Raw genomic sequence first — 21,175 nt, 5'->3', positions numbered from 1 at the left:
GGTGGAGGGAGCACTAGCACTAAGAATGGTCTCGATAACCTCAGGCGACAGCCCTGTGTCCCTCAGTTGGTACCCTTCAGGGGCCAAACATGAAGTTTCCACAGTTCGTACCAGAGATGAAATATCGTCCCCTGTGCCTGAGACAGAAGGTACCTCCTGTCCGGAATCGCCCAAGACGAGCCGTCGAGGAGAGATATCATCTCTGAGAACCAAATCCTGTTCGGCCAGCGAGGCGCTATCAGTAAGAGGCAAGACCCTTGCTGGCGAACTCTGGCCAAGACTCCCGGGAGCAGAGAAACACATTCTGGGCCATGTATGCGCCATCGCATCCAGACCCAGGGGGGCTGGGTGACTCAGAGAGAAGTAGAGGGGACATTGCACAGTCTCTTGAGAGGCGAAGAGGCCCACTTCTGCTCTGTAAAATCTCTCCCAAATTTGTTGTACTACCTCGGGGTGGAGTTTCCACTAGCCCCTCGGTATGTTTTGTCTGGACAGAAAATCTGCTCCCTCATTTAGGCGTCCAGGGATATAAACTGCCCTGAGTGACAGGAGCTTGCCCTGGGCCCAAAGGAGAATCCGACGTGCCAGAAAATTCAGGTGGTGAGAACGTAGACCCCCTTGATGGTTTATGTAGGAGACTGCTGCTGTGTTGTCCACCCGCACAAGGACATGGCAGCCCCTCAGATGTCGGAGGAATTATTTCAGGGCCAGAAATACCGCCATCAGCTCGAGGCAGTTGATGTGCAAATCGAGCTGATGACCCTCCCATTCCCCTTGGGCTGGACGACCACTTAAGACCGCACCCCAACCCGTCAGAGAGAAATCTGGTGTTAGCATCCTGCGACGACATAACGCACCGAGAGTGGGACCCAAGGTAAGAAACCGGGGTCTGAACCACATAGAAAGGGAACGAAGCGCTCAGCACGTAACCTTTATTTGCCTTAGGGGACTGGCCCTAGGATGAAATCCCCTGGCTTTTATCCACAGCTGAAATGGTCTCATATGGAGAAGGCCCAAAGGAATCACCGTCGGACGCAGATGTCATGAGACCAGGTTTCGTAGATATTCGTTGATACTGACGAACAGTGCAACCTTGACCTAGCCTGAGATTGCTCAGGGAGTTCTGGATGGACCTGACACGAGCGGGAGACAACTGTGCCCGCATCATGATCAAGTTACATATAATCCCTATATAGGTAATTTCCTGGGTCGGAGAAAGAATGCTCTTTTTGACGTTGAGTCTCAGACCCGGAGAACATAGATGAGCCAAGACAATATCTCTGTGTTAAACTGCCAGTTCTTGAGACTGTGCTAGTATCAGCCAGTCGTCTAAATAATTCAGAATGCAGATGCCCTGGAGTCGCAAAGGAGCCAGGGCTGCATCCATGCATTTCGTGAATGTGCAGGGTGATAGGGCTTGGCCGAATGAAAGAACCCAATACTGGAATGCTTTGTCCCCGAAAGCGAACCTCAGGAACTTCCTGTGCTGTGGCAGAATTCCAATATGGAAATATGCATCCATGAGATCGATAGTGACCAGCCAATCGTGATGCTGGATCTGAGACATGACCGACTTGACAGATAGAATCTTGAACTTGAACACCCTGACCGAGCGGTTCAAGCCTCGAAGATCTAGAATCGGACACAACCCCCCACCCTTCTTGGAATTGAATTCTGTAGCCTCTTTCTACTGTCTTTAGAACCCACATAGAAATACCTGGCAGAAGTTTCCACGCTGCCAGGTTCTCTGAGATGGGTACTAATTTCAACACTTCCTGTTGAGGGGGTGTTGAGTGTTCCGTGTCCTGGATTAAGGCAGGAAGCAACGGTACACCCAACTCTTTGTTGGAAGCTTCTATCACCTGAAACACCAAAGGCGGCGGGAGTGAAGAGGTTTCGTGAGGGTATCGGGAGGGCCGAAGTGGATGATACACGCGCCCCATCCTGAAGGGCACCTGAACGCGCGAGGTATAAGGTTTCCTCCACTAACGAGCAAGCTGATCAAGGAGGTCATCAAAGAAGGGAAGGGACTGATGAGGCATTCCCTTCCCTTGGCCACCAGACAGAAATCTGTCCTCTAACTTGGAGCGTTTGGGGGTTTCTTGGTTGCGTGGCCAGTCTAATTGAAGTCTGCCCACTGCACGAGTAACCACATCGAGTAACTCTTCAGAGGATTTTGAGTCATGCTTTGAGTGCTCGGATGTGGGTAACTCGGAATCTGCAGATCCAAGAGAATCGAGGTTCCCCTCGTGAACTGAAGAGGCGCCGGATCTCAGCCAGATCCATACGAGAGCCCCACGAATGAAGTGTGGGTGCCGGCTCTCGGAAGTAAGCAAGGCGAGCGCGAAGCATTCTGACCGAAAGAAGGTCACAATGCGCGCACATGCCCTGCCCCAACGCAAGAGCAGCGTGCTCTTCCCCCAAACAAACAAAACAAAACTCATGCGTGTCCTTGTCAGTCATGTAACGCTGACAAGGAAACACGCATCGTTTGCTCCGTTTGCTTCCATATATATATATAATCTCTTTCAGAGCAGAGAGAGAAAGGAAAGAAAGTTCTGCGCTCTGCCTAACAATTTCAAACTCCTAACAAAGGGAAGAAAGTTTTTTTTAGCAGGTTTGTGAGACACACAGCACAGTATGCTCTGAAGGAAAAATATCTGACGACACGCTGGTGACGCCTCTATTTATAGCCTGGCCACAGGTGCATCTAATGATCTCACCAGCCGAGGCTATAAATTCCGGTCAATGTTCATTGACGTGTTACACACATATTCACAGCTGGTCACAATGCAGGATTGTTCCCAAAAGCGCTTAGAAAAGCGCAGCATCATAGTGAAGCTTTTTGTAAAGGGAACTAAGGCAGATGTCATGATTTTCAGTCTATAATGACTTAAATTTCAGACTGTTTCTCACCTAAAACTTTCATATGACTTTAGAAGACTTAAAAGTCATACGAAAGGAGAAATTGCTAAGAATGTACTGGTTGCTCTACTCCAGTTGCAGTTATTGGGGACTGAAGCTTTCAAGCTTCAAAAACGAGGCACAAAAAGGATCATAAAAGTAGTCCATATGACTCATGTGCTATATTTCAAGTCTTCTAAAGTCATATGAAAGTTTTAGGTGAGAAATAGTCATGATTTTCAGTCTATAATGACTTAAATTTCAGACTGTTTCTCACCTAAAACTTTCATATCACTTTAGAAGACTTGAAATATAGCACATGAGTCATATGGACTACTTTTATGATCCTTTTTGTGCCTCGTTTTTGAAGCTTGAAAGCTTCAGTCCCCAATAACTGCAACTGGAGTAGAGCAACCAGTACATTCTTAGCAATTTCTCCTTTTGTGTTCCACAGATGAAAGAAATTCATACAGGTTTGGAACTACATGAGGGGGAGTAAATTATGACCAAATGTTCATTTTTAGGTAAACTATTCCTTTAATGTGAGAGGGTGGCAACTTACGTATATCTGTGGCAGAGTGATTCAATGCAGATCAAAACTCTGACATTGTCTCTGGCTCTCAGCTGGTTCTTACTTTTCTTCACCTCAGTGTGGTCTGCAATAAAGTACAAACAAGCACTTCAAATTTCAGAAGTCTCTCCTCATCTCAAATGAATGCAACATCTAAGTAGCCTCAGAGACTATTTAGTAGAGACTGGCCACTTCTGTTAAAAAGAATGGGAGAAATTGGAATGCCCAATGGTCAACAGATGTAGAAAAGGAAGTCCACCTTTACAGGTAAAAGAGCCAATCACCTTTTACATTGGCATTGCCTGTCAATCAATACAAGCGTGATCTGAGGTAAAGTAGCACAATTTATGATTCCAGTATTGTCAAATTTGACTGCTGATTTGAAATATGTTCTTTGATTGTAATCTTGTCCAACTGTTTTGGAGATTTTGGTCTTTTTCCATTCAAGTAGATAGGAGCTGCACTTGTATGCTGCTTTTTTTTTACAAAGAAAGTAGCTACCAGCCTGCCAGAGCATTCCAAAGATGGCTGCCGAGTGGACTGAATTGCTAAAATGACTTTGGTAACACAATATTAAAGCAAATCTATAAAGAAATATTACGCTTCCCCCTTTTCTAGAAAACTGAAAATACTTTTAATTAGTGCATGTCAAACTGTTTTATGCTGTATTATGAAGAGTACAGGCTGTTGAAGTGTTGTGTTTGACAGAGTTTTGAATCTGGGGCCCATGATCCAGTCATGTTTGACCTCCGGCCATGTCTAAACATTGGTCTCTTCTGTAAGTCTGCTGTGGATTTGTGAATATGTTTGGGGATATTGATTTTCTGCCACAGTCTACCGCAGAGAGCCAATTTATTTTCCCGGAGCTGCATGGTGGCGCCACATCTTAGGAGCTTTTGCACTCAAGAGTGCCTGGGACTTATTTCAGTGTAACTCCACATAAGCATTCCCTCTGATAGCATGAATTCAACAGGATTACTGGACTCTCCCTTTAAAGCATGAACCAATAATAAAGAATATTGCTGTGCACTTTTAGTCTTGGTAGAGTATATTTATCTTTAAACTTGCGAAATCATGCAAAATCAACTACGTGAGTCTCAGAAAACAAAAGCAGCATGGGTGGAATGTACTGTAATGTAAGTGATGCAGATTTGAGAATGTACGAGCACTGAAACCACCATTGCATGGTGGCATCTTCTGCTGGTGCTGACATAGCAATATTAGTTTGTATTTTATACAACAGTTTGTTACAGAGCTTTAAACTGATTGGAAAAACAGCATTCCAAGAGTGCTGATATTTAGTATAACAACACTTTACTACGCCGCTGTATTTCAAGTTTAATGTATGCAAAAAAACATTTGCAAAAAAGCAACGTGTCCATTTTGTTAAGAGAACAAAATCTGCATTTCTTGTGAAATTTGTAGTTAATGCCCATATCTTCATGACAAAAAAATGTATCCACTTTCAATTTTGGAGATTTTATTTGCATCCTGGTACTTCCATCCTGCATTTTTATGCAATATTCCAAAAAGGTATAAAAATACATGGATAGAAGCCCAGTTGCGATTGCCACATTCAAGCAAACTGTCAGTGTGTTCATTGCTCAGCATCACAAAAGGTTAATCCTGCTTTGGCTTCATTCATTTGGAAATATTTTTGCTGCCGGAGCTAAATATTGTTTTAAAATGTTCAGTACAACAGCACCTTTGCTCATGTGATATTGCTTATTTATACATTAGTGTAACAGAAAACGTACTTGTGCAGCATGAAAGTTTTCTTGGATCATTTGGAGAATATAATTCTCAAATGATTCATTATCTTCAATCAATCAATCAATCAACCATTCAATCAATCAACCATACAATCAATCAATCAATCATTCAATCAATCAATCAATCATTCAATCAATCAATCAATAAAAAATCTTAATTTTGTTACTAGTGAAGTAAACCTTTCCTTACCAATATGAACATTGGCAGAAAACTCGTAAATTCCAGTTACGGGAGCTGTAAATCTGCCAGTGGACTGATCCATCCCTGTCCCTCTGAGGAAGGCACCTTTGGCAGGAGGCTGAATGTATGAAACAGGTGAGAATTATCAAGGGAATTATGCAATACCATGCACACCCCACACCAAATAACCTGTTTCCACTAGACTAGAGGATATATGAAGCAGAAGATATTAGTCAAATATAACAAATAAAATAATAACTTGAAGAGATATAAAAGAATAATACATGAACACATACAACCACAATTCTGAAAAGTTGGGACAGAATGAAAAACAATAACAAAAACAAAAAGGAGTGATTTGTAAATTATATTCACCCTTTGCTATAATGGAAGCACTACAACTAAACATAATATGATGTTTTACCTTGTGACTTTTACTTTTTTATTTTTTTCAATGTACAATAATCTCAAATAAGATGATTGGAACACGCTCCAAAAAGGTTGAGACAGTCAAGTGTTTACCACTGTGAAACATCACCATTTCTTCTAATAACACTTATTAAGCATTTAAGCACTGAAGACACAAGTTTGTTAAGTTTAAAAAGTGGAATTTTCTCTAATTTATCCATTATAGCTCTTTAGCTCCACAATTATACAAGGACTTCATTGCCGTATTGTGCACTTCATAATGAACCCAGGCAGGCCAAACTGGCAATCTCTGCTTATTTGGTCAGTATGTGGTTTAAAGTCCTGCTGAAAATTCCAGGATGTCCCTGGAAAAGACGGTGCTGGATGGCAGTATATGCTGCTCAACAATTTTTTCATATCTGTCTGCATTAATGATGCCCTCACAGATGTGCGAGTTACCCATAACATGGGCACTGACACACCCCTGGCCCATGCCCACTGGAATTTGGACCTGACGTTTATAACAGTTTGGTTGGTCCTTTTCCTTTTTGAAAAACACGATGGTTGTGATTTTCAAAAACTATTTGATTTGTGGAATCATAGGACCAAAAAACATGGTTCAACTGTTCTACTTTCCATCTAAGATGAGACAGTGTTGATGTATGGCTTCTGCTTTGCATAGTAAAGTCTTAACTTGCATCTGTGGATGCAGCGGCAAATGGTGTGGACTATAAAATGTTTACTAAAATAATCCCAAACCCATGTTCATGATAACCCATTACAGATGAATTATGTTTTTTGAGACAGTACTGTCTGAGGGAACAGAGATTATGTGCATTCAGAAATGTTTTTTGTCTTGCCCTTTACACACTGAGATTTGACCAGATTCCTTGACTCTTTTAACTATATTTTGCACTGTAGAGGGTTAAATGCCCAAAATCCTTCCAATTTGTCTTTGGGGAACATTGTTCTCAAAGTGCATCTGTTGGCAAATTGACAAATCTTGACCGATTCTTGCTTTTGAAGGACTAGACTGTTTTGAAGGCTCCTTATATACTATGACATGATTAACTCAACAGTTTAACATCTCCTGTTTAACATTGCCTTATTATTTTAACTTGTCAAATTTGTATGTCTTAAATTGCCCGTCTCAACTTTTTTGGAGTGTGTTGCATTCATCTGATTCATCTGATTTTGCTACAATTAAACATCATATAATGTTTAATTGTAGCAAAGGGTATAATTTACAAATAACTCCTTTTAGCATTTTTCATACTGCCCTAATTTTTTTCAGAATTGGAATTGTAAATTGTTGACTGGCATTCCAAGCATAAATGTCTCAAGAATATGTTTTTCAGCAGAATTCTCCACACTCTAATAAACCCACATACAATTTGAAGCATCGCGCATACAGTGTTAGAAAATAAAATAGTTTGGGAGCACATAACAATTAAATGGCTTGAAATATGTAGACATCTGCCAAGAACCCTCTGATTCTGTTTTTTGATCATAACTGCACGCTGCAGCCATGCCATACCAAATTATTCTGCATTACGCCTCCAGAAACTACCAAGAGTTCCAAACCCAGATGCTTTTATAATGAGTACTCCAATTAGTGTGCAAAACACTGATTCATTTATGCCATTTTTGTACTGTCAGCTCAGAACACATACAATGAAAACCTTTCAGTACATGTCAGATCCAAACAGATAGCTGGAGAAAAATGTCATTTCTTTTGACGTGTATTTTTAAATTGGATGAGTAGTCAATTCTTTTCAGATTTGAAAGAATATATGATCCTATTTTCTCTAATATAGAAAAGTAAAAATCACACATCCTCAGTTGATTTCTGAAACATCTAAAGCTAGACATATATTTGAAAGAAACCAAGTATAATCAGAGGTGAAATGTGCAATTTTGGAAATCACCAAATGGAATTAGAATTTTCAAACAGGTTTCCTCAACACTGTCCCCCTGTCTGTCTTTTGTCAATCAAACATATAGTCTCGGTCCAAACTTGGTTAAGCCAAATTTGTTATGTCAGTCTGGCTGGGATGCAATCTTAACATAGTACAACAGAGCCACAGAATTACACCTCCTAGTATTTGACGAAATCAATTAGATCACTTCAGAAGACATGGATTAAACCACTGGAGTCATATGGATTACTTTTGTGCTTTTTGGAGCTTCAAAGGTTTGGTCACCATTCACTTGCATTGTATGGAACTACAGAGATATTGTTCTAAGATTCTTTGTTTGTGTTTAGCAGAATAAGAAAGGAAAGTCATACACATCTGGAAAGGCATGAGGGTGAGTAAATGATGAGAATTAAGATGGGATACGAGAAAGTATTTTAAAATGAAAAAATTACATCAAATGCTCAGATGCTTGGCATTGGATTTAGGGTGAATCATAATTGCTATATTGATCAATGGCAAATTATTTCCATTATTGCTGTAGAGGACACTCTACAAATAACATGGATTTTCTGTGTTTGTCAGTAATTGACAAATCAGTACGCCACTGGGCAAAGCTCTTCCTTGAAATAATGCACTGTTTCAGACAGTGTCTATTTTTACCCACACCACTCACTATTCCAAAACCCCAGACAGAGTACCTTTTGTACAACCGAGAAAGCAAAATGGCACGTTTGAAAAGGATATATATATTAGGAGGAGGGTGACTGACGCCCTACTTGACTGGACAATCCAGTGTCTCATCACTAATGTCCATATGAAAAGAACCAATTAGGAGCTTACCCCTTACTCCACAGATGTCCTAAATAATGTTAAATATTTAACACACAGGTTGAATTGGAAGCTTTTAGAAATTCTGTATTATGTAAAACTACAACCATAAAATGAGAAGATGCAACTATGCATTTTGCAGCAAAATTAATTATGACAAAACAAGCCAATTTGTAATCTGGGATTTCCTCAATTCTGGATGAAACCTACCCTACTACTGCAAGAAGACAGTCATGCACTTTGGAAGTTTTATAATTTACTGTGAACTCTAAATCACTGGAATCCTCATTCAAATTGGCCTTAAAAAGATAGTTCACCAAAAATACTCACACTCATGCCATCCCAGATATGTATGACTTCCTTTCTTCAGCAGAACACAAATTAAGATTTTTATAAGAATATATCTGCTCTTTAGGTGCATATAGTGCAAGTGACTGGATACCATAATTTGTATGCTCCAAAAACCACATAAAGGCATCATAAAAAAATAATCCAAAAGACTCCAGTGTTGTAATACATATCTTCAGAAGCAATGTGATTGGTGTATGTGAGAAACTGATCAATATTTAAGTCCAATATTAAGAGTTTCTTCTATGGGTCGTATGCTTACAAAGTTAAAATGGACATTGACGGAGTAGGGAGGAGAATTTATATCAAGAAAATATTTAAATATTGATCTATTTCTCACCCACACCTATCATTTAGCTTCTGAAAACATTGATTTAACCACTGGAGTTATATGGATTACTTTTATGCTGACTTAGGTCATTTTTGGAGCTTAAAAATTTTGGCACCTGTTCACTTGCATTGTAAGGACCAAAAGAGCTGAGAAATTCTTCTAAAAATGTTTGTGTTCTGTGAAGAAAGAAAGTCATACACATCCAGGATGGCACAAGGGTGAGTAAATGATGAGAGAATTTTCATTTTTGGTTGAACTATTCCTTTAAGTACTTTTTTGCAAGAAATTGTTCTCCATACCCAGTATGCACGATATGCACGAAAAATGTGAATCATCAAAAACATGAGAAAAAAAGTGTAAAAGTTAAAGTGGAGTTTAATACTGAATAAAGAGTAATAATGAGACAATTTTCAAGTTTGGGTGAACTATTCCTTTAATGTGAATGTGCTGCTCCCTAATATATTTACACCCTGTTTACTTCTATTGTGTTGGGATGTCAACAATAATGTGCTCTTCATGTTATAACATCACTAAGTTCATAATTTTTCTTTTCCAGATGTGTTTTGAGTATAATGCATCTGTTCATTTGATGACGTTAAAGATCTAGATACTGTATACATAATTGTGTCTGACTTGTAGTGGTAAAAGATCAATAAGCTAAAAAAGTTAGAGGGAAATCAACGCAGAAAGAGAAGCAAATATAAAGACTGCTGAAAATGAATGGAGATGATAAATAAACAATGACGACCATTAAACATATTATGTTGACATTATATACTGCAGTTTTAGATGAATGTCCATTAAAAAAGCAACAGTATTTCAGTTTTATTAATAGTAAATTAACAGATGTATATACATTTTATAGTGGCCTTAATGAGAAATTACAGAAACATATCAATGCACTTTGTGCATATTTAGGACACCCTGTCTCCTCATCATATTTGTGCTGAAATATGCTGTTATTGGTTCAAATCAAATGGCAATGATCATGAAACATAAAAACTTCAGCCACTCTTTCCCAGTGCTGGGATCATTTAGAAGGATGCAGTGTGTCAGGTGTTTCACATAACCAAGAACAGCATGAGGTTTGGTGAACTTTCCGACATATTACTGTTAGTTATTTTGGTGTTTTAGGAATATTAGCATTTATCTTTGTTTCTACTTATCACTTTCATCATGACTTGGAGGCCCAATCAACCAATAACCATCACTGATATTTAAATGTGGATGGTCAAATGTGGAAAGTTCTGAACAAGCCATATTTGCAGCTTAGTTTCAATAAAGTTTTGAGTTCTGAAAGCTACAGTATGAACAATTGGATTCCTCATGATATGACCCCTTTAAGAGTACAATGTAAACACTTACTGTCTGAAAGTCCTGGAGCTCTGCCAGAGTCTTCTTGTCCACAACTACAGGACCTCTCAGTTTGCAGTGGAAGGCTTCCTCAATTCTCCTGTAGGAGGTCATTCCCTCAAGGGTAATGAGAGCTGTGGGCAACTGACTAGGCTCGTTGGGTTTGTCCACTGCTGCTCGCCTCTCTGTGGCCTCTGTTCAAAAAGAACACAAGTAGACACATCACACCTCATCATCATGCATCTCAGAATGTCCAACTAATCTTCATGATAACTATTTGATAAAGACAAGAAAATATCTGTCACAATCACTTAGATGGCTTTAGCTTTATGTGTTTTGAGTCTTCACCTTTGATCATTTTTTTGAACTCTTGCAGCAGGACCTCTTGAGTGACCTCTGCCCCGGGGGATCCTGGGGGTCCCTGAGGGCCTGGAGGCCCAGGAGGACCTGGGGGACCAGGCTGATAGTCAAAGAAACACAATTGTTACAGTCATTTCAAATCAAACTCAAAGTTATTTCTATGATCGCAAGAGTATCTCATTTTTTAAAAGACATGTCACAGCTTGAAATGTATCAAGGAATGTATTATGCAATGGATACAATATTTCGTGGTAGAGATAAATTATAGGCCTAAATTAAAAAAATTACATCTAAGTACATGTACATAACAGTACAAATGTTCATCACAGTCCCTCAACATTAAGAGAACTGTACTATGTCTGCAATTATACAATTGTAATAGTTCTTATTGCCACTTAGATTTCAAGCCTGCAAGGAATGTGAATCTAGCATCTGTTTTATGAATTTGTCACTTATGCAATATATGCATTGTCTTGTCGCTCAAGTCGCTTTGGCAAGTAGGTTGAATACAGGTAAAGTGGGACACTTTCTGATAATTGGTCATTGGTGTTGGCTTAAAATATGGTGCCAAATGGCTTCACCCCTCACACAAAACCATTTTATAGCTAAAGATGTCCACTAAACTATACAGAGGGGAAAAAGAAAGAAATATAAGTGTCCCACTTTACCTTATTCACCCTACATGTACGCATGTATTGTATATTTTGGGTGAATGAAAATTCCACCCCTCCTTGCACCATTCCAGCTTTGTTTCATGTGTTTCTGTCAATTACGTCTCTGACTTTTGATAATATGTGATGTTAAAGATTTTTCCGCACCAGCGGTCGTTTTCGCTTTCTGCATTTTCCGGGAAAGTTGCCCACAGGTCTCTTCACAAAATCCATCCATGATCCAAGAGGGTCCACTCTCTGGTTCTCACTGACCTGCTGATTCAAACCAGATATGATAAACATCCAGGGCACGTATGTTGTTGTTTTTTTGGGGATTGTATCTCTCTGCATTGTTTAAGCATTCATAATAAGGATATGATAGCACACATAAGAAATTATCTTTATCTTAGAGTTGTTTTACAACATACATGTCAGAGTGTGGGCATGCTACTTCCATTTGATGAGCCATAGAGAGAAGTATTAACTGTGTGATTGATCAGCTATATAAGCCAGAGATCACTCGGCACTGAGTGCAGAGTATTGTAGCTACGCAACTTAATCCAATAAATCGTAATTTCTATTTACTAACCCTCATTGGAAAATGTTGTATAAAGACACTATTAAATGGTGCCAGACATTAAGGCAGGTTGCAGTCTGTACCCTTCTACTTCTCAATCTTTCTCTCCTCAACACTGCTGTAAAGGAATAGGTCTTTTGTTTGGCATGTAGCACTACCTTATGCCAAACACCCTAAGACAAATTTTCTCTTGAGGACTTTACCCTTTGCTTAATTACTACTTCTCAGTAGTTCACTCAGGTGCTACGTTGATTTTGCCCAGTAGGGTCTGTGAAAAATAAACAGCCTTTCTAAACTGATCTCTCTTAACAACTTTCCATGAGCAAAACATTACTGTTCACTTAAAAATTAGAGGCCAAGACATGGTGCATTACACTGGGTTGCTTTATGCAACTGTCTAACTCTAAACACATACAGTACAGTGGATTACAGTGGAAAAATTACTGGCTTCTTCTTTTCAATAAGCTTTCACAGCCTGGTAGCAAGAGCTATCTCAAAGAGAGAGAGAGAGGTTATCAAATTTTAAATCTTTGATATAACTCATTCTCTGTGGCATCAGTTTGGACCCTCTAAATCTAGAAATGGAAAGATTTCAACAGTCATCAGCCAAGCGAACGACATGTCCCTTTTTTAGGGGGAAGGTTCTAGAATTTTAGCTATTTTCCCAAAAGTAGTTTTTAGAATTTCAAAAGGGTCTATTCCTAAACTTAGTTAGCTGCCACTCTACTACTGCCCACATAGGCAGCTGCCTTCTAAGGCAGTATCCTGGAAATGGAACCTCATAAGTGAATCATTTGGAACATTATACATATAGAAAGTAACACAAACAGTATTCCTCAAGTGAAGAGCATGGGAAGCTCTACATGCAATAATATTTTATTGATTTTCCAGAAAGAAAGAAAAAAACTATATTGAGATATATATCGTTATCATGAAATATAAGGATTCATCTCATGATATAAGATTTTGGTCATATCACCCACCCTTAGTTAGCATGTTGCTAAGTTAACAATCAACCTGTCAGGCATAAAGAGAGGCACCTGGATTTGGTGCCGTGCCCTAACACACACAAAATTAAATATAGGTCTTTTTTTAATTTATTTTTTATCTAGTTTTTGGTATTGCAAGAAATAAATTGTATGTTTCTCTCGCTTTGTCCACCATCTTGGATTTATTTTTTCACAAAGCTTATTGCAGTGCATTATCTGCCTTCTCTGTGAAGAATACTTGCAATGCTGCCTTAAAATTGGCTGAAAACAAGGTATCTTAGAATGCAGCATGTGACAACCGCCAAAGGAAGGGACGGAAACAGGCGTCAGCTTAAGGGGTAAGTTTTTTATTTCTCTATTAATTATACACAATATCGGTGTTGTAGGTTTTTCCCTTGGACGGGTTGTCGGGCCTCTCATGCTCCGTCGCTGCTGCCCTTTTATGCCGCTCTCCTCATGTTACTGAAATTAGACACAGGTGTTAGTCATCATTTTAGCTCAGGTGTGAGCGCCCTTACTGCTTTTCTCTCCTGGACGGGCGCTTGACCACGCCCCCGCTGCCACATACCCCCACCGCCCGACTCAGTCCGGGGCGTCATCCGGCCTGCCTACCACTCCCCCCCATTTCTGGAGAGGAAGTCAGCGGCAGCCATCTGCACCCCCGGTCTGTGGACCACCTTGAACTTAAAAGGCTGGAGGGCCAGATACCAACGGGTGATCCGGGCGTTAGTATCTTTCATGCGGTGGAGCCACTGCAGTGGGGCATGATCCGAGCAGAGGGTGAAGGCCCGCCCCAGCAGGTAGTATCGGAGGGTGAGGACCACCCACTTGATGGCCAGACATTCCTTCTCTACGGTGCTGTACTTAGTCTCCCTCAAGGAGAGCTTCCGGCTAATGTACAGCACCGGGCGCTCATCTCCCTCCACCACCTGCGAGAGTACGGCCCCCAACCCTCTGTCTGAAGCGTCCGTCTGCAAAACAAAAGGGAGAGAGAAGTCAGGTGCATGCAAAAGCGGCCCCCCACAAAGTGCAGCTTTAATCTGTGTAAACGCCTGTTGGCACTGCTCCGACCATTGGACCGGATCTGGAGCCCCCTTTTTAGTAAGGTCAGTCAGCGGGCTGGTGACATCCGAATAATTAGGTACAAACCGTCTGTAATAGCCAGCCAGCCCCAGGAACTGCCTCACCCCCTTTTTGGTCTTGGGTCTAGGGCAAGTCGCAATCGCCGCGGTCTTGTCAATTTGGGGACGCACCTGGCCATGACCCAAGTGGAACCCCAGATACCGTACCTCCACACGCCCAACCGCGCACTTTTTCGGGTTTGCCGTGAGCCCCGCCCGCCGCAGCGATCTCAGGACGGCCCTCAGATGTTGTAAGTGCCGCTGCCAATCATTGCTATAAATGATGATATCATCTAGATAGGCAGCGGCGTAAGCAGTATGCGGTCTGAGGATCCTATCCATGAGGCGCTGAAACGTGGCTGGTGCCCTGAACAAACCGAAAGGAAGCGTCACGAATTGGTGTAATCCGAACGGCGTGGTGAAGGCCGTTTTTTCACGGGATATTGGTGTCAAGGGGATCTGCCAATAACCCTTCGTTAGATCCAAGGTCGAATAAAACCGAGCAGTACCTAACCGATCGAGCAGTTCATCAACACGGGGCATTGGGTACGCGTCAAACTTAGACACCGCGTTGACTTTTCTATAATCCACACAGAAACGTACAGACCCGTCGCTCTTGGGAACAAGGACGACCGGGCTGGACCAATCGCTGTGAGATTCTTCTATTACTCCCATGTCAAGCATCGCGTCCAATTCTTCCCGAACTATTTTCTTTTTGTGTTCGGGCAAGCGATAGGGGCGGCAACGTACCACTACGCCCGGCTCGGTCTCGATGTGGTGTTGTATGATGTCTGTGCGGCCCGGTAGAGGAGAGAACACGTCTGCAAACTCCTTTTGTAGTTCGGAAACCTCTGTGAGTTGGCGTGGGGAGAGGTGGTCTCCACAAGGAACCGGGGTGTTAGGATTGCAGGCTTTGTTTACCTCCGGTCTGAGCTCCGCCCTCTTCGGAACTACCATTGCCAACGTCACAGAGGCCGCCTCTTCCCTCCACAATTTCAGGAGGTTGAGGTGATATATTTGACGCGCGCCCCCTCTATCGGTATGTTTAACCTCATAATCGAGATCCCCAACTCGTCGTGTGACCACAAAGGGTCCTTGCCACTTGGCGAGTAATTTCGAGCTCGATGTTGGGAGTAGTACAAGTACTTTATCTCCCGGTGCAAATTCCCGTAGCTGAGCACCCCTGTCATACAGCTGGCGTTGGCGTTCTTGAGCCTGGAGCAAATTCTCCTGTCTTAATTGCCCCAGTGTGTGGAGTTTTGCTCGAAGATCAAGAACGTATTGAATTTCATTTTTAGCATTAGAAGGTTCCTCCTCCCAAGCTTCACGGATGACGTCGAGGACCCCGCGTGGGCGTCGCCCGTACAGCAGCTCAAATGGGAAAAATCCCGTGGAGGCTTGCGGAACCTCTCGTACTGCGAATAACAGGGGGTCCAGCCACTTATCCCAATTCCTAGCGTCTTCGTGCACGAATTTACGAATCATATTTTTGAGTGTTTTATTAAATCGTTCCACCAGTCCATACGTCTGAGGATGGTACACGCTAGTGCGAATCGACTTAATGCCCAATAGTTCGTAAAGTTCGCGAAGTGTTCGTGACATAAAAGTAGTGCCTTGGTCGGTGAGGATTTCTTCGGAACCCCCACCCGGGAGATTATCTTGAAGAGTGCCCCGGCAACACTACGTGCTGAGATGTTGCTCAGAGGCACTGCTTCCGGATTCCGCGTTGCGTAATCCACCAGGACTAACACAAAGCGATGTCCGCGTGACGTCCGTTCTAATGGCCCGACGAGGTCCATTCCAATTCTCTCGAAGGGAACCTTGATCAATGGAAGGGGGCGCAAAGGCGCTTTTGGGGTGGCCGGTGGGTTTACCAGCTGACATTCACAGCACGCCGCACACCACCTGCGGACGTCGCCGCCAATGCCCGGCCAATAGAAACGGTGTTTTCCGTTCCCCTAGGTGACCGGCCATAGGATTATAGTGAGCCGCCTGGAAAACCATTTCCCGGCGGCTCCGTGGAATCAACAATTGTGTCACCTCCTGCTTTGTTTGAGCGTCCTGCGTCATTCTGTACAACCGATCTTTAATAACTGAAAAATACGGATATGAAATGGCGATACCCGGCCGGAGTTGTTGACCATCGATTACTCTCACTTGGTCAAAAGCGTGCTTAAGGGTTTCATCCCGCGACTGCTCCAAGGGAAAGTCCCCCTCAGGGAACTCCCTGAGAGGAGGGGTGACCCCCTCGCCCCTTCCCTCGTCACCCAGAGCAGCCGAGGACGGCCCCGGCTCCGCCTCCCCTGCCAAAGCATCGCACATCACACACCTCTTCACTTTCATGCAGGACCCATCCGCACAAACTCCCTCTAATACACTTCTAAAATTCGGCCAATCAGTACCCAAGATTAGCGGATGGGTGAGGCGGGAACTAACCGCTGCCTCCACACTATGTTTTTCTCCCCGGAATTTGATGGCTAAAGTCACCATGGGGTACTTGTGAATATCCCCATGCACACACCTCACCCTCACCCATTTAGCTGTGCCCAAAGCCCCGGGTTGAACCAAGCGTTGGTGGATGGTGGTCTGATTACATCGGAGACCCGCACCACCGTCCCCACCTCCATCAGCGGACACTGATCCCGGAAGTGGTCCGGGTCTCCGCACCTCCAGCAGACCGGCCCAGGCGCCACGGCCTGGGGCGGGAACTAACCGCTGTGGCCTGGGGCGGGAACTAACCGCTGTGGCAGCGGGGGACCACGCCCCCGCTGCCACACAGCATAATAAAGTTCCCAACCGTTTGGAACAGCCTGCATCAGAAGAGCTAAAAATGTACCTCCATAGGCATCTTATGTTTTCAAATATTTACATTTATGCATTTGGCAGACGCTTTTATCCAAAGCGACTTACAGTGCACTTATTTACAGGGACAATCCCCCCGGAACAACTTGGAGTTAAGTGCCTTGCTCAAGGACACAATGGTGGTGGCTGTGGGGATCGAACCAGCGACCTTCTGATTAACAGTTATGTGCTTTAGACCACTACACCACCACCACACCACACCACAATAGAGTTAATGTGTTTCAAATTCTCTGAGAATGCACTCTCTGGTACAAAGGAATATGCTGTTTGAGCACTGTACCAAACAAAATATGAAATACAATTGTTACCACCAGCAATGTTGAAGAGCTGATGACTTTATGAATTCCAGTAACCACAAATATGAATTGAATCTCCTTGAGCCCTTCCCTAAACTTAAAGTGACTGCTGCGGTCAAGATAGAAACAGAGACAGAGACAAGTTGTTGAGGTGAGCTGTCTGAAATGGAATTTGTTTCGGTTCGCACAGAGACCTGGATCAATTGTCTGTTAAACTAACATGCAGCATCCCTTCAGGAAGAGAGGAGCTCGTATTTTTAGTGGGTGTAATTTTTTTCTTTCCCCTTTTTCATTTGAAAGGAAACAAAATAATCAACTTAACAAGCACATAAGCTTCTTGCATGTTGGATGTCTCTATATGTTGTATTGTTGTGAATTAGGAGCCTGATGCCAGCTAAAAGACTTGTAAAGATAATGTTACAGCAGAAGGCATTCCCTCAGATCTTCCCTAAACACATGGGAGTTTACATGATTGGTTTCTTTTCCATTGTCTTTTAAGGAATGATTTATAAATATAGACTGCATTATCAGTATGTCAAATCAGTGCAGTGTGAGTTAGCCTCGACAAAAATTATCCACAGGATTCTTACGTTACCAAAAAGAACCAATGCTCAGGTCATGGTCGAAGTCCCTGAAATTTTGTTTATACAACATGGTTCAATTAAGGATCAATAATGGCAGGTCTGTTAAGTTGTTTAATTTCCTGTGCCAAATAGCAGTTAAAGCCACAGAAGCTAGCAGAGATGCTTTCTTAAACATCTTAATACCTCTCTCTCTGTACACCTAGAGAGTTGCAACCAGTTTCCACAATATTTGCATGCTGGACAAGTCGACACCTTCACCAAACCACTTTAAAATATATAAGGAACCTCGATTAACACTAAGAATGATCAGAGAAACATCAGGTGGTGCATGGGGAGGATCCATAATTCTGTCAAGGCAAGGATTAACTTGCCTGAAGTTGCTGCTTGTAAATGTTGTAGAAGTTTGTGGAAACACATCACTACTCCATGCAACCTAATTTTATCATGTTCTCTCATGTTCTCTTCTTCACAAGAAAGCACAAACCAATTTTTGCCTCAATACTGATATGAACACCCATTATTGCCCTCTCTGAAATAGTGATTATGATTGTAACTGAACACAAAATCAGACTTCAATATAAACTGCTAAAGGTTTTTGAAACCATTTTTGGACAAGAGAGATCATTTTTATGGAGACTTTAGGCTGATACGGAATTTGTGGTGGCTAGTTCAGCGTAATAAAGTTTCCAATATTTCAGTGCAATATGTACAAAGTCGATGCAGTTGACAGTGGTAGTGTGGCTTGTATGAAAAGCCCTATGCTGAAGTTATTCAGATAATGGCAAGCTGTTATTATCCCAGCATACACCTGGGGTGGATTTTTCTCTGATGAGTTTGTTTTGGGGCTGTTAAAACAGCAGACATTTGTGAAGCAAAGCTGCAAAATGCTACATTAGAGAGAGTGTAAAAAAGTCAAGCAAAGAACCTCAAAGTCACTGGCACAGAATTGGGGAGACAGGTGGCACATGTCCCCACCAATGCTATGAAGGGGGTGATTTGTCCCTGCATCTGTCCTTGTTTATATACTTCCATCAACAAAGTGGAGGTGAGTCTGACATATCGAGACAAAAACTGAAGTTCCCCCTCCGTTGTATGAGTTGGTATCGACCAACTAGACGGCAGTGTCACGTGGTACCCGCTGGCCAGGATGCATGAACTCGCAGTAGTTCATATTACTGGGTGAGTATTTAAAAAAATGCTTTTATAGATAATGCTGAGGCAGATTTCAGACACAGGTATGAATCCTTGCAATTATACATTTTTATAAAAAATTATTATCCAGTGTAAAATGTCTCCAAATGGATATAAATTGTTCTTAGATTTAAATGCGGATGAATGGGGATTCAGTTTTGAAGGGTCAAGCGCCCCCTGCAGGAATAAAATACCCAAGACAGTCTGTGGCTGACAATGTACAATTCCGGTCTGTAGGTCTGTAATCCACACAACATTTTCGTATGAATTTAGAAAACATGATATACATCACATGAGTCATATTTGGAGTCAGTGAATATGTTAAAGGCGTCCATAGAAATTATTAGTTGTTTTTCATGGTGAGGAAAGCAGACAGGCATTTCAGATGAGCAGGTAAAACATTTTATATTCTGAAAGGGTACATTTTTTATGATGTCTCTTTCAGAGCCCCGAGCTGGATGAGAGTTTCGCCGCTGCATCGGAGAGCATCCTGGCGGACTCTGACGCTGAGGACTCGACTGGGCTAGCACCTTTGGGTGTGCCGGCCCAGTCTCAGGCCGATGCCAAGCTGTCCACTATGCTTACCCGTACTGTCGCAGCTGGACGATTGGTTCCTGGGCGCGGGGCCCAGGAACCAATTCCCCCCGTTCCTTTCTTACCAGAGGTGAACGATGAGCTGATAAAGTTATGGAGGGCACCTTTTACTGCCCAAAACCGACTTCCTCGCTCATCAGCTCTCACTACCCTTGATGTTGGGGCGGTCCACGGGTACATGGAACTCCCTCAGGTACATAAGGCTGTTGCGGTGCACCTATGACCAAGGCCTACAGCGCCACTGGAAAGGCCGTCTCCGCCCTGTACGCCATGGCCATCCTGCAAGTCCACCAGGCCAAGGTGCTAAGAGATATGCTCTTTTGGTAGTCCTGATCCTGATTTGCTACAGGAACAGCACACGGCAAACGACTTCGCCCTCCGGGCCACGAAGGTCACGGTGCGTGCACTCAGACAGGCGATGGCCACCCTCGTCGTCCAGGAACGCCACCTGTGGCTAAATCTGGTCGAGATACAGGACCTCAACAAGGCTCGCTTTCTCAACGCCCCCATCTCACAGATCAGCTGTGGCTCAAGATTCCGCACCCCGTCTGCTCGCAGAGGGTATCCCCCTGCTGCGGTGAAACCCCAGGCAGCTCCGCCCTAGCCCGGCCCCAGCTCTCAGCCCCAGCGTGAGAACTGGCCAATGGCACCTCTCTAGCAGACATCTGCAGAGCGTTGGGCTGGGCAACACCCAATACCTTCATGAGATTCTACAATCTCCGGGTTGAGCCGGTCTCGTCCCGTGTTTTGACAGGTCCGAACGCATAGAATTCAGTAATATGGTACAGCTGGCCGGGTGTATTGCTTGCGCACCTCAGAGAGAGGGTGTACCCCTCCTCTGAGGTGAAAATGTGCGCTCTACTCCCCCAGTCATGTCCACAAGTCAGGGACCCTGGGTGTCATTCCTCCCTAGCCCTCTGGCTCCGAATTCAGCGGAGGAAGTTCTCAGCCAGACCAACCATAGGCACCATATTGCCTGTCCTGGAACAGGTGCTCCACATTTTCTGATTATTCCAATATCTCCTGTGATGTATTTTCCGTGGTACAGTCCCCTTATCGGTGGACCCGCATCTCCCTTGGGCAGAGTTCCCTCTGTCCCTCGGTCACTGTGTTTGTAGAGCTCCTCCCCGTTGAGGCAGGACCCACCAATGCGGCACTTCCATATGTGGCTGGTAACATGTGGCATATGTGTTACGTATTTGCCACATGTTAACCTCCCCTGCTAGTTAGGATGTGGTCTCCTCAGGGTCTTATCCCCCTGAAAGAATAGGATTGGAAAATAACTCCTTCCCCGATGCGTGTTATAGCGTTAGATGGCCCCAGCCGCATCTAACAC

The 21,175-nt window shown here is 43.0% G+C and overlaps 1 protein-coding gene across 4 annotated transcripts in view; it reads right to left on the bottom strand.

The window, feature by feature from the left end:
* The window catches only part of c1qtnf12 (C1q and TNF related 12), a 46,697-nt gene that overhangs the window by 9,425 nt on the left and 16,097 nt on the right, over nucleotides 1-21,175 (bottom strand). For 2 of the 4 annotated variants that reach the window (XM_052106189.1, XM_052106191.1), the window contains 5 exons: nucleotides 11,794-11,901; nucleotides 10,964-11,075; nucleotides 10,628-10,809; nucleotides 5,438-5,546; nucleotides 3,467-3,560 (listed from right to left, as the gene is read on the bottom strand). In XM_052106189.1, the coding sequence (XP_051962149.1) occupies nucleotides 3,467-3,560; nucleotides 5,438-5,546; nucleotides 10,628-10,809; nucleotides 10,964-11,075; nucleotides 11,794-11,901 (605 nt within the window). The remainder of the gene's footprint in view (nucleotides 1-3,466; nucleotides 3,561-5,437; nucleotides 5,547-10,627; nucleotides 10,810-10,963; nucleotides 11,076-11,793; nucleotides 11,902-21,175) is intronic. The other 2 variants (XM_052106192.1, XM_052106193.1) reach the window with 2 other exon arrangements.

This window comes from Xyrauchen texanus, chromosome 35, assembly GCF_025860055.1.
Source record: "Xyrauchen texanus isolate HMW12.3.18 chromosome 35, RBS_HiC_50CHRs, whole genome shotgun sequence".
NCBI classification, from domain to species: domain Eukaryota; kingdom Metazoa; phylum Chordata; class Actinopteri; order Cypriniformes; family Catostomidae; genus Xyrauchen; species Xyrauchen texanus.
Note: the sequence above shows the minus strand (reverse complement) of the source record. Positions and strands in the feature narration are given on the sequence as shown.